Consider the following 13302-nt stretch of genomic DNA (forward strand, 5'->3'; position numbering starts at 1 on the left):
TATACACAGATACAATTATAAAACACATGTATGTTTCCATAATCAGGCCTTGGGCCTGACAAGCACATATCGCAAAAACTATAACAATTAAAAGTACAGCTCATCCCACAAAAAATAAGCCCTCACTCAATGGCGTTGGATGAAAAATAAAAAAGTTGCGGCTGTTGGAAAATGAATGGCAGAAAAAAAAATTTGCTCAGAAAAGGAAAAAGAACATAAAAAGCGATATAAAATATGTATCTCCACAATCGTGCTGACCCACAGAATAAATATGACATCAATTTTACCGCACAGCGTACACCATAAAAGATAAATAAGAAGAAAAATGCCAGAAATTTTCCAGTTTTTCACAAAAAAATGCTGCATGGGTCTACAAAAATGCACCACTTATATAAAGTACAATATGTCACGAAAAACTCTCTCAGAATCGCTCCGCTCAGAAAAAGCGTCCTAAAGTTATTACCATTTTAAGAGACGCAGTCAAATAAAAATAAAAAAATTAAAAGAGCCTGGCCAAAAAAATGGGTCCGTTCTTAAAGGGGTACTCCGCTGCTCAGCATTTGGAACAATCTGTTCTGAACGCTGGAGTCGGGAGCTCATGATGTCATAGCCCCACCCCCTCATGACGTCACACCCGCCCCCTCAATGCAAGTCTATGGGAGGGGGCGTGATGGCAGTCACGCCCCCTCCCATAGACTTGCATTGAGGGGGCTGCACAGATCCCAGTCCTTTCATGGAGAAGCTATAGGGCAGTTTTCCGCCTTTAGCTTGCTTAGCTGCTGCTGAACTCCAGCAGAAAAAAAAAAAATTTTCAAATCAACTGGTGCCTAAAAGTTAGGCTGGGTTCACACCACGTTTTTGCAATACAGTTCCCGTATACGTTTTCAATCTGAAAACCGTACGGAACCGTATTGAAAACCGTATGCATTGACTCTCCATTGAAAACCATATACCAAAAGATGCATCCGGTTGTGTTCGTTTTACGTCTTGTACGCTTCTGTCCGTTTTATCTTTTCGTACCCAAAACCGTAGCCTACCACAGTTTTTGGTCCGGGTGAAAAACCGTATTAAACCGTATACGTTTTTTTTTTTTATTAACATGGGAGTGAATGGGGACCATACAGAACCATATGTGCGTACAGTTCCATCCGGTTTTCACCATACGGTTTTTGACTTTGCACAGTTTTTTTCTGGGAATTTCAATCAAACAAGTGAAACTTTATTCATAATGGAGTGAAAAGTTAAAAAACGTTTATGTTTTTTTTCTTTTACGGATGCAACCAGACATTTTTCACACACACAAGCACCGGGTTAAAATTTGTTCACATGTTGCGCTACAGTTTAGTCCGGTTTTGAGTAGGGATCGACCGATATCGATTTTTTTGGGCCGATACCAATAATCTGTGGACTTTAAGGCCGATAGCTTATACCGATATTCCGGTATAAGTTATAGGCTATTTCAGCACCGCCACCCGCTTCTCTCTCTCTGCCTGTCCTGGGGTCCTCCTGAGTCCAACCACTGCCACTGCCCCCCCTCCCCTGCCTATCCTCTGGCCAGAGACCGCTGCCGCCCGCTTCTCTCCCCCTGCCGGTCCTTAGTCCAACCACCGCCGCTGCCCCATCGCGTCCTCCATCCCCAGTTTTATAATTACCTGTTCCCGGGGTCCGCGCTACTTCTGGGTCCGGCGGCGTCCTGAGCTGTCAATAGCACAGTACGCCGCAGGAGACAGAAGTAGCGCGGACCCCGGGAACAGGTAACTATAAAACCGGGGAAGGGGGAGGCAATTGGGCAGTGGCGGCGGCAGTCTCTGGCCGGGGCGGTGCGGTGGGGGGTGCGGTGTGGTGTGTGGCAGATTATCGTCAAGGTAATTGCCGATACCGATAACGTTCAAAATCGTGAATATCGGCCGATAATATCGGCCAAACTGATAATCGGTCGAACCCTAGTTTTGAGGAATCCGTTTATCATCGTAAACCTGATACGGGAACTGTAAAGCAAAAACGTTGTGTGAACCCAGCCATAAACAGATTTGTAAATTACTTCTATTAAAAAAATCTTGATCCTTCCAGTACTTATTAGCTCCTGTATAAAACAGATAAATTAGCGAATTTCTTTTCTGTCTGACAAACAGTGCTCTCTGCTGACACCTCTGTCCGTGTCAGGAACTGTCCAGATTAGAATCATATCCCCATAGAAAACCTCTCCTGCTCTGGACAGTTCCTGAGACAGACAGAGGTGTCAGCACAGAGCACTGTGGGCAGACAGAAAGGAAATTCAAAAAGAAAAGAACTTCCTGTGGAGTATACAGCAGCTGATAAGTACTGGAAGGATTGAGTTTTTTTTATTTATTTTTTATAGAAGTAATTTACAAATTCTGGCACCAATTGATTTAAAAAAAATGTTTTCCAGGGGAGTAACCCTTTAACGGCCAAGGACGTAAATGTACGTCCTGGTGCAGCAGTACTTTGCGCACCAGAACGTACATTTACGTCCTGTACATGACCAGAACGATGCGCGGATCATGCACAACAGATGTGAGGTGAATAGAGCCGCAAGAGTCCACAGACCTTCAGACATGACGCTCAATACTCCACAAGAATTAAATTGGGACTCTAGAAAAAAAGGATCGGTAGTCATGGACCAATGTGTGGAGATGGTAATTTAGTCGCCACTACAAAAGCCTTGTGCAGAATGTCAAATGGATTTATTATAAAGCAAAATGCAACGTTCATATAAACATAACAAAAATCGACATAAATCTTCCCAGGTTCGGAGATGATCTGTCCTGGTGTTCCTTTGATATTCACAGAGTTATTTGGGCAGGTAGTCTGAGGATCTGCAATATAAAAGATATAGAAATGACTTACTCATTTGTGTCATGACACATAAACAAGACAAAGAAAGAACTCAAGGTTAGAAGGCATCAGCTATGAGGATATGTACGGGAACCTACTAACCTCTACACATCAGAAAACAAAAAATATAGATTTTATATATTATTATTATTATTTTTTTTTTAGCAACTACTTCTTTTCTTCCCCCTTCCATAGGAGGTATTTCATACCATAGATCAGTGTTTCCCAACCAGGGTGCCTCCAGCTGTTGCAAAACTATAACTCCCAGCATTCCCGGAAAGCCTTTGGCTGGGAACACTGGTTTATATTTTTAGATACCACAATTCCTATATGTTTGATATATGCCTGACCACCCCACCTGTGTCCAATTCTATTGCATTTTCATAGAAGGTTGTATTCTCATTGTTGTAGCTTTATGAGGGGGTTTGTCACTGGCAATTGCAGCAGAATAGTAAGGTGGCCGGATAGAAGAAGCAATATAGTTTGTTGTTGTTTCCCCCCCCCCCCCCCATATTATGTACATTCACCATCACTAGTCCTACAATGTCCTCTGTTTTATTCCAGCACAGCTGTATCTATGCATTTCATTACTGCACCTGGGTCATGTGATCACCAGCCAGACCCACAGAAAATCACATTGTTTAATGCAGTGTTTCCCAACCAGGGTGCCTCCAGATGTTGCAAAACTACAACTCCCAGCATGCCCGGACAGCCAAAGGCAGATGGTCGTGTGAACGCACCCTTAGATAGCATCACTTCTCGGTTTCCTTTTTTACACATATTTGCTGTGCCTAGCTATGAGAAAATTGGCTGCAGCAGGAGCCTCCCCCCCCCTTAGCCTATTTCTTGTTAAGTGATCCTTTAAAAGTGTACCTGTCGCTTTTATATGTCTTAGAGACACGTCAAAAGATTTGTGTACAGACCCCAACCTATTGCTAGAATGAGCTGGGAGAAAAGTGCACGTGCTGAATTATAATACCATAGACCAGTGCTTATAAGTCTATGGCAGCTGTTGAAAACTACAACTCCTAGCATGCCCAGACAGCCTTTGGCTGTCCGGGCATGCTGGGAGTTGTAGTTTTGCAACAGCTGAAGGCACACTGGTTGGAAAACACTGCCATAGACTTAGATTGTAAGTTTGTCTTGGTCACATTGAACAGAGTCTGGAGAGATCACTCTTAGCACGTTCTTCTCCCTCCTCGTTCTAGCGATCAAGCGGGGTCTAAATACTAAGACCCCGAACAATCAAAGCTTCTAAAAAGTTTACAACATGTCAAAAGATTTTAAAGGTGACATTGCCCATTTAAAGAACTTGTTCAGTTAGGTCAGCCCGTGTCCATATGCAATATAGGTCAGCCCGTGTCCAAATGCAATATAGGTCAGCCCGTGTCCATATGCAATATAGGTCAGCCCGTGTCCATATGCAATATAGGTCAGCCCGTGTCCATATGCAATATAGGTCAGCCCGTGTCCATATGCAATATTAAACACCACGAACATGAGACAACTTCCCAGCAGTTCTCACTCTGGAGTACTCATTGGGGGAGATTTATCAAAACCAGTGCACAGGAAAAAAAATTTATTTTGCAGATGCCTTGTTAAAAATGAAAAAAGCGATCCGATTGGTTGCTATGGGCAACTGGGCAAGTTTTCCTCTGCACGGGTTTTGATAAATCTCCCCCAATATAATTATTATATTAAAATATTACTTCCAGGCACAGCATACATTATCCTATAGACCCACATACATATTCATTATTACAAGAACATGACAGCTCCTTACTATAATAAATAACCCATGACCCCACCGGGCTGCCGGTCCCCCCCAAGCGCCTGTTCTATCCAAAAAAAAGTACAAATAACCAGCGTAATGAATGAGTGGTGATGAAAACGTGTCCTACAGCCGCCAGCGGTGAATACAAACAAAGCTGCTGAGAAAACAAACATGGAGTCAGGCGAGAAACTGCGATCTGTCGTGTACGTGATTATGTCCGCACAGCAGGGTAAAACAGGATGATGTCCGCACAGCGGGGTAAAGCTGTGTTCACACAGCCGTCTAGACCCGTCCCGTTCTTCCCCCATCAAAAATAATAATGGACTTTAAAAAAAACGGACAATAACGAATGCAAATGGATGTTATCCGTTTGTATCTGTTATTGTTCAGTTAATAAACCAAAAAAAAAAAATTGTATTTGTTCTGAGCATGCTCAGAAGTAAAAACGGATCAAAAAACGGATTGAAAAAATGGATGACATTAAAGTCTCATCCGTTTTCCATAGATTTCAATGATAAATTTACTGTATCCGTTTTTATGACGGAAGAAAAAATACTGCATGTGAAAAAAACCGGAAATGAGTCCAGACGGGTACAAACGGATGTAAAGGGATTGTAAAAAAAATCCCATTGACATGAATGGTATTTTTTTTTTTTATAAAAAACGTTTTTAATCCGTTTACAGCCTGAAAGAACGGAACCGAAACGGGGACAAAAAAAAAAACGGGGACAGACGGCCGTGTGAACGCACCCTAAGACAGGATGAGGACGGGCCAGACGGGTTTACAATGGCTACAGCATGTCTACACAGGGAAATATGCTGCACCGGCTCGGGGGGGGGTCACATTGGTTTGGAGGCTTTACTTGTTATATAAGCTTTTCTCCCAGGGTGGGGATTAGTCAGAGAGGTAAGAAGGTTATAAAAAAATTCTATTAATTCAGGAGTTACTTTGGATGGTGCCTTCTGCCCCTCCACTATATGGTATACCGTCATATAGTGCGCACATAACCACACCAAACAGTGCCTACTTATACAGTATTGTTTCTATATAGGGGGAGATTTATCAAAACCTGTCCAAAGGAAAAGTTGCCCAGTTGCCCATAGCAACCAATCAGATCGCTTCTTTCATCTTTAACAAGGCCTCTGCAAGTTGCACTTGGTGCTGAAAGCCCAACATCAGGATGAGCGTGTATCATATATCTGATGGGTCAGAAGCTTTGCGATCCACCCGAATCTTTATCCAAGGTTGGGAACTAAATTAAATTTTAAGAAAAACCAGCAGGCATGGGTGTTATTTAAAAGAAAAATATATATACCGTATTTTTCGCCGTATAAGACGCACTTTTTCTTCCGCAAAACTGGGGGGAAAAAGTTGGTGCGTCAAATACACCCCTATCGCGGCGGTCCCTGCGGCCATCAACGGCCGGGACCCGCGGCTAATACAGGACATCACCGATCGCGGTGATGCCCTGTATTAACCCTTCAGACGCGGCGATCAAAGCTGACCGCTGCGTCTGAAGGGAAAGTGACACTAACCCGGCTGTTCAGTTGGGCTGTTCGGGACCGCGGCGGTCCCGAACAGCCCGACTGAATAGCCGGGTTAGTGCTTACAGGACACCGGGAGGGACCTTACCTGCCTCCTCGGTGTCTTCTCCGTTCAGGGATCCCCTGTATGGCCGGCGCTCTCCTTCCTCGTCATCACGTCGTCTCGTACATGCGTCGGCGTGCGTAATGATGTGATGGCGGAGACGGAGAGCGAGGGTACCCGGCCGGCAGCAGAGACATTCCGGAGCGACGGGGACACGGCGACAGCGATGGAGCGACATCCAGGGCAGCGGTGACGGGTCCGGAGCGGCGGTTTGCTCTGTAGTTTTGCAACATCTGGAGGTCCGCATGTTGAAAACCACTACTGGGTTCAAAATCTTTATTTTTTTAGATTTTGCACCTATAAATTGGGTGCGTCTTATACGCCGGTGCGTCCTATAGGACGAAAAATACGGTATATATTTATATTAAAACAATAAATACACAAAATAAGTAACCGCACTAGATCAGTGTGTTTCTGGTCCATAACGGACCCTTCATCAGGCATGTGCATCCTGATGAAGGGTCCATTAGGGACCAGAAACAAGTTGCTTTAGTATGGTAACTATGCCTGGTGGTTATGTAAAAAAATCTGTGTACACGATTGCTTGATATTGGCCGGGAGAAAGGCCCCGTTAAACATCCTGTTTTTCTTGACTTTATGGTTCCATACAGAATGAACAGAGCGCTGGCTGCTCATGGACGCCGCACTACATTCATTCTGAGGACAATTTCCCTCTGTTCTTGGGATTGGTAGGGGGTCCCATCAGTCGTAACCTGCACTGACCAGAATTCATAGCAGAGCTTACATGCAGAATTTGCTACAGATCTAAGAGCTATGCTAGACAATTCTCGCCATGTGTGGATTCACCCTTAAAAGGTTTTATCCATTGTTTGATTAAAAGCAATATGGTGCCGAGGAATGGGAAGAAACAGAAAAAAAGTCATACTTACCTAGCGCGGTCTCCTGCAACTCCCATTCGGCTTCTCCATCTCCCAATCTTCCTCCTGCTTCTGAGACGAGCGCTTGGTGCAGGACCTGCGGGCTCAGCCTATCACTGTCTGTAGCAGTGTCCCATGTCGGCCAGTAATTTGCTGAGCTGGCAGGTCCTGCACCAAGCTCTCGCCTCTGAAGCAGGAAGAAGAGAGGTAAGTATAGCTTTTTTTTCTGTTTTCCACCTTCTGTTTTATATATATGAAAGAAGTTCGTCCAGCACCCGAGGTATGCAGGTAAAATCCGCTCTTGCTTTATTAAATCTTCAGACAGAAGTCACAAACCGAGATTATGCCTGACGCGTTTTGCACCTAGGTGCTTAATCGTAGACTGACATGAATTACAAACTACACACAGCCTTCGGCTGTCGGGGCATGCTAGGAGTTGTAGTTTGGCAACAGCTGGAGCCACACTTGTTGGGAAACACTGCCCTATTCAGTGGACAGGTGAAATTGCTTCTATCTGGAGTCTCTCTTTATAGAGGAATCCTAATTATAGGGACGGTCAGGAACTGACCAGAGGAGGAGCAGATCTCCATAGCAAACCTCTCCTGGAAAGAACTACACAACTTCCTCTGAAGCATACAGCAGCTGTTCCTCCGGAGTACCCCTTTAACCCCTTAAGGGCAATGGACGTAAATGTACGTCCTGATGCGCTGGTACATACATTTACGTCCTGTACCGGAGTAGTGCTCGCGTCATACACAGCAGGTGCCGGCTGCTATCAGCCAGTAATGCCAGACATCAGCGATCGTGCTGATGTCCGCCATTAACCCCTCAGATGCCATGATCAATACAGATCACGGCATCTGTGGCAGTTCGGCGATTGTAATGGCTGATCTGATCACCCGCGGCGATCAGATCAGCCAAGATGGTGGATGGAGGTCCCCTCACCTGCCTCCGCCGCTCTCCCGGGGTCTTCTGCTCTGATCTGCCTTCCAGCAGACCAGAGCAGAAGATCGCCGATTATACTTCTATGCCTATGCATAGCACTGAACAGTATTAGTAATCTGATGATTGCTATAAATAGTTCCCTATGAGGATATAATGAGTAAAAAAAACAAAAAAACAAAAAAAAATTAAAATGTGAAAAATCCTCTCCCACAATAAAAATTTAAATCAACCCTTTTCCCCATTTTACTCAGAAGAGAGTAAAAATAATAATTATTAAACATATTTGGTATCGCTGCGTTCATAAATTTCCAATCAAAATAGAATGTTAATGATCCCGTACGGTAAACAGCATAAACATTAAAAAAATGTAAGATGAAAATTGCTGCTTTTTGGTGACATCACATTCGAAAAAAAAATTAAACAGCGATCAAATAGTCGCATATACACAAAAAAGTGGTAATAAAAAAAAAATACAGATCACAGCAAAAAATAAAAAATAAAAAATTAAAAAAGTCTCATACATCCCCATATACCGAAAAATGTGAAAGTTATAGGTGGTCAAAATAAGGCAATTTTAAACGTACATTTTTTTTTTAAAGCAGTACAGTAATAGAAAAGCATATAACTTGGGTATCATTTTAATCGTATTGACCCACAGAATAAAGAAAACATGTCATTTTTACCGTAAAAAGTACAGCGTGAAAACGAAACCCTCCAAAATTTGCTAAATTTAGGTTTTCATTTGAATTTCCTCACACAAATGATAATTTTTTTGGGTTTACCATACATTTTATGGTAAAATGAGTGAGGTAATTATGAAGTACAATTGGTCACGCAAAAAACAAGCCCTCATATGGGTCTGCGGATGGAAATATAAAAGTTATGAATTTTAGAAGGCGAGAAGGAAAAATCGAAAAACGCAAAAATAAAATTAGCCTGGTCCTTAAGGCCAAAATGGGCTTAGTCCTTAAAGGGTTAAAGCCTGAATAACCAGTTTATTGTCTTGGTGAGGAGTATAGCAAATCCTGCAAATGGCAGTGAGGGGTATAAAGCCTTATATCGTACATATGATCATCTGGAGTTTGACTTTAAAAACTTGATAGTTTACAACCAGTCTAAACTAATGTGTTTATTTACCTTTATAATTTTGGGAACTCCCAAAGCACAGATGTTCTTTATCATGACAGTCGGCCTCTCCCCAGATCGCCCCGGTGATTAGAACTCTTTGGAGAAGTTCCTGAACCATTGGTTTATTTACACTGGAGCACGCGACCGACTGTACCGGATCCATCACTCCCAGTTTACTGATGGGCTTAGAGCAGTGGTCTCCAAACTGTGTATTTATTGTAAAACTACAACCCCCAGCAGCCAACGGCTGTCCGGGCATGACCGTACAGATAGCACTGACCGTACAGATACTTAATAACTGACCGTAGTATTGACCGTACAAATCCTTAGTAACTGACCGTAGTACTGACTGTACAGATCCTTAGTAAATGACCGTAGCACTGACCGTACAGATCCTTAGTAACTGACCGTAGCACTGACCGTACAGATCCTTAGTAACTGACCGTAGCACTGACCGTACAGATCCTTAGTAACTTACCGTAGCACTGACCGTACAGATCCTTAGTAAATGACCGTAGTACTGACCGTACAGATCCTTAGTAACTGACCGTAGCACTGACCGTACAGATCCTTAGTAACTGACCGTAGCACTGACCGTACAGATCCTTAGTAACTGACCGTAGCACTGACCGTACAGATCCTTAGTAACTGACCGTAGCACTGACCGTACAGATCCTTAGTAAGTGACCGTAGTACTGACCATACAGATCCTTAGTAATTGACCGTAGTACTGACCGTACAGATCCTTAGTAACTGACCGTACAGATCCTTAGTAACTGACCGTAGTACTGACCGTACAGATCCTTAGTAAGTGACCGTAGTACTGACCATACAGATCCTTAGTAATTGACCGTAGTACTGACCATACAGATCCTTAGTAACTGACCGTAGTACTGACCGTACAGATCCTTAGTAACTGACCGTACAGATCCTTAGTAACTGACCGTAGCACTGACCGTACAGATCCTTAGTAACTGACCGTAGCACTGACCGTACAGATCCTTAGTAACTTACCGTAGCACTGACCGTACAGATCCTTAGTAAATGACCGTAGTACTGACCGTACAGATCCTTAGTAACTGACCGTAGCACTGACCGTACAGATCCTTAGTAACTGACCGTAGCACTGACCGTACAGATCCTTAGTAACTGACCGTAGCACTGACCGTACAGATCCTTAGTAACTGACCGTAGCACTGACCGTACAGATCCTTAGTAAGTGACCGTAGTACTGACCATACAGATCCTTAGTAATTGACCGTAGTACTGACCGTACAGATCCTTAGTAACTGACCGTACAGATCCTTAGTAACTGACCGTAGTACTGACCGTACAGATCCTTAGTAAGTGACCGTAGTACTGACCATACAGATCCTTAGTAATTGACCGTAGTACTGACCATACAGATCCTTAGTAACTGACCGTAGTACTGACCGTACAGATCCTTAGTAACTGACCGTACAGATCCTTAGTAACTGACCGTAGTACTGACCGTACAGATCCTTAGTAACTGACCGTAGCACTGACCGTACAGATCCTTAGTAAGTGACTGTAGCACTGACCGTACAGATCCTTAGTAACTGACTGTAGCACTGACCGTACAGATCCTTAGTAAGTGACTGTAGCACTGACCGTACAGATCATTAGTAACTGACCGTACAGATCATTAGTAACTGACCGTAGTACTGACCGTACAGATCCTTAGTAACTGACCGTAGTACTGACCGTACAGATCCTTAGTAACTGACCGTAGTACTGACTGTACAGATCCTTAGTAACTGACCGTAGTACTGACCGTACAGATCCTTAGTAACTGACCGTACAGATCCTTAGTAACTGACCGTAGTACTGACCGTACAGATCCTTAGTAACTGACCGTAGCATTGACCGTACAGATCCTTAGTAAGTGACTGTAGCACTGACCGTACAGATCCTTAGTAACTGACCGTAGCACTGACCGTACAGATCCTTAGTAAGTGACTGTAGCACTGACCGTACAGATCCTTAGTAAGTGACTGTAGCACTGACCGTACAGATCCTTAGTAAGTGACTGTAGCACTGACCGTACAGATCCTTAGTAAGTGACTGTAGCACTGACCGTACAGATCCTTAGTAAGTGACTGTAGCACTGACCGTACAGATCCTTAGTAAGTGACTGTAGCACTGACCGTACAGATCCTTAGTAAGTGACTGTAGCACTGACCGTACAGATCCTTAGTAAGTGACTGTAGCACTGACCGTACAGATCCTTAGTAAGTGACTGTAGCACTGACCGTACAGATCATTAGTAACTGACCGTCCAGATCATTAGTAACTGACCGTAGTACTGACCGTACAGATCCTTAGTAACTGACCGTAGTACTGACCGTACAGATCCTTAGTAACTGACCGTAGTACTGACTGTACAGATCCTTAGTAACTGACCGTAGTACTGACCGTACAGATCCTTAGTAACTGACCGTAGTACTGACCGTACAGATCCTTAGTAACTGACCGTAGTACTGACCGTACAGATCCTTAGTAACTGACCGTAGTACTGACCGTACAGATCCTTAGTAACTGACCATACAGATCCTTAGTAACTGACCGTACAGATCCTTAGTAAGTGACTGTAGCACTGATCGTACAGATCCTTAGTAACTGACCATAGTACTGACCGTACAGATCATTAGTAACTGACCGTACAGTTCATTAGTAACTGACCGTACAGATCCTTAGTAACTGACCGTAGCACTGACCGTACAGATCCTTAGTAAGTAACTGTAGCACTGACCGTACAGATCCTTAGTAACTGACCGTAGCACTGACCGTACAGATCCTTAGTAAGTGACTGTAGCACTGACCGTACAGATCCTTAGTAAGTGACCGTACAGATCCTTAGTGACTGTAGCACTGACCGTACAGATCCTTAGTGACTGTAGCACTGACCGTACAGATCCTTAGTGACTGTAGCACTGACCGTACAGATCCTTAGTAACTGACCGTAGCACTGACCGTACAGATCCTTAGTAAGTGACTGTAGCACTGACCGTACAGATCCTTAGTAACTGCATTATGCTGTGGGGACTTCTAATTCTTCACGACTGCTCTGTACTATTGTCTAAAATATGTCAATTGATAAGCACTACCACTAAACCCCCCTCCCAATCGATTGGTAGAACAAAGGGTCAGAGCATTTGCCTATTGTGCCTACTCACCCATGGGTGGTACTCCATCAGACGGCGATGGCCTATTCTAAGGACCAGCTGGCAATGTAATTAAGTAACATCTCCTTTAGGGCAGCTGCAAGAATGAAGCTAGGAGCAACTAAGGCCTTGTTCACATTGCCATCTGACTCCCATATTCGGAGTTCCATCGGCATCCCACCAGTTTTAGGGCCCAATCGGTTAAAAAAAAAAAAAAAAGCCTATTGGACCCTTAACAGGTCGGATGGGAACGGATGTAAACCTAGCCTAAAACAGAGCTATAGCCAAAAAGTGGTGTCCCACCAGAGACAACTTATAGACATGTAGGAACTGTGGAAACCATCCGTTGATCAGCATGTGTCCGACACCTACCTAGTTTTGGTAGCCAAATATCACACGGCCATTTAGGTGGCACATTGATGGCTCTAGTCCTTCTTGCGGTGGTTGACACAGCTCCGTGCATTAAGAAAGCCAGAAAGCTGTCAAGAGATCGCGGGGGCTCGCAGGGGTCGCATCTGACACTTATCCCCCATCCTTTGGATAGGGGAGAAATGTTTCTGAACTAGACTACTCCTTTAAAAGGAATACTGTAGTGGAATATATCTTATGCCCCATCCAAAGCATATGAGTTGAGTTATAGATCACTGTGGGTCCGACCCCTGGGACCCCCATGATCTCCTGTACGGGGCCATGGCAGTCCGCAGGAAGCGCCGTGCCATCCCCAAAAGGAAGCCGCAGCAGACACTTCCCCCTCCATGTATCTCTATGGGATACATAGAGGGGGCATGTCAGCCACCGCATCACGTGGGAACGGAACACCCCCTTCCTGCGGACTGCCATAGCCCCGTACAGGAGATTGCAGGGGGTCCCAGCGGTCGGACCCACCGT

The 13302-nt window shown here is 44.2% G+C and overlaps 1 protein-coding gene across 2 annotated transcripts in view; it reads right to left on the reverse strand.

The window, feature by feature from the left end:
• Positions 1-2683: 2683 nt before the first annotated feature.
• The window catches only part of MRPL13 (mitochondrial ribosomal protein L13), a 65952-nt gene continuing 55333 nt past the window's right edge, over positions 2684-13302 (reverse strand). For both annotated transcript variants that reach the window (XM_056522688.1, XM_056522687.1), the window contains exon 7: positions 2684-2837. In XM_056522688.1, the coding sequence (XP_056378663.1) occupies positions 2813-2837 (25 nt within the window). In that variant the 3' untranslated portion in view covers positions 2684-2812. The remainder of the gene's footprint in view (positions 2838-13302) is intronic.

Source organism: Hyla sarda, chromosome 5 (assembly GCF_029499605.1).
Source record: "Hyla sarda isolate aHylSar1 chromosome 5, aHylSar1.hap1, whole genome shotgun sequence".
Lineage (NCBI taxonomy): Eukaryota > Metazoa > Chordata > Amphibia > Anura > Hylidae > Hyla > Hyla sarda.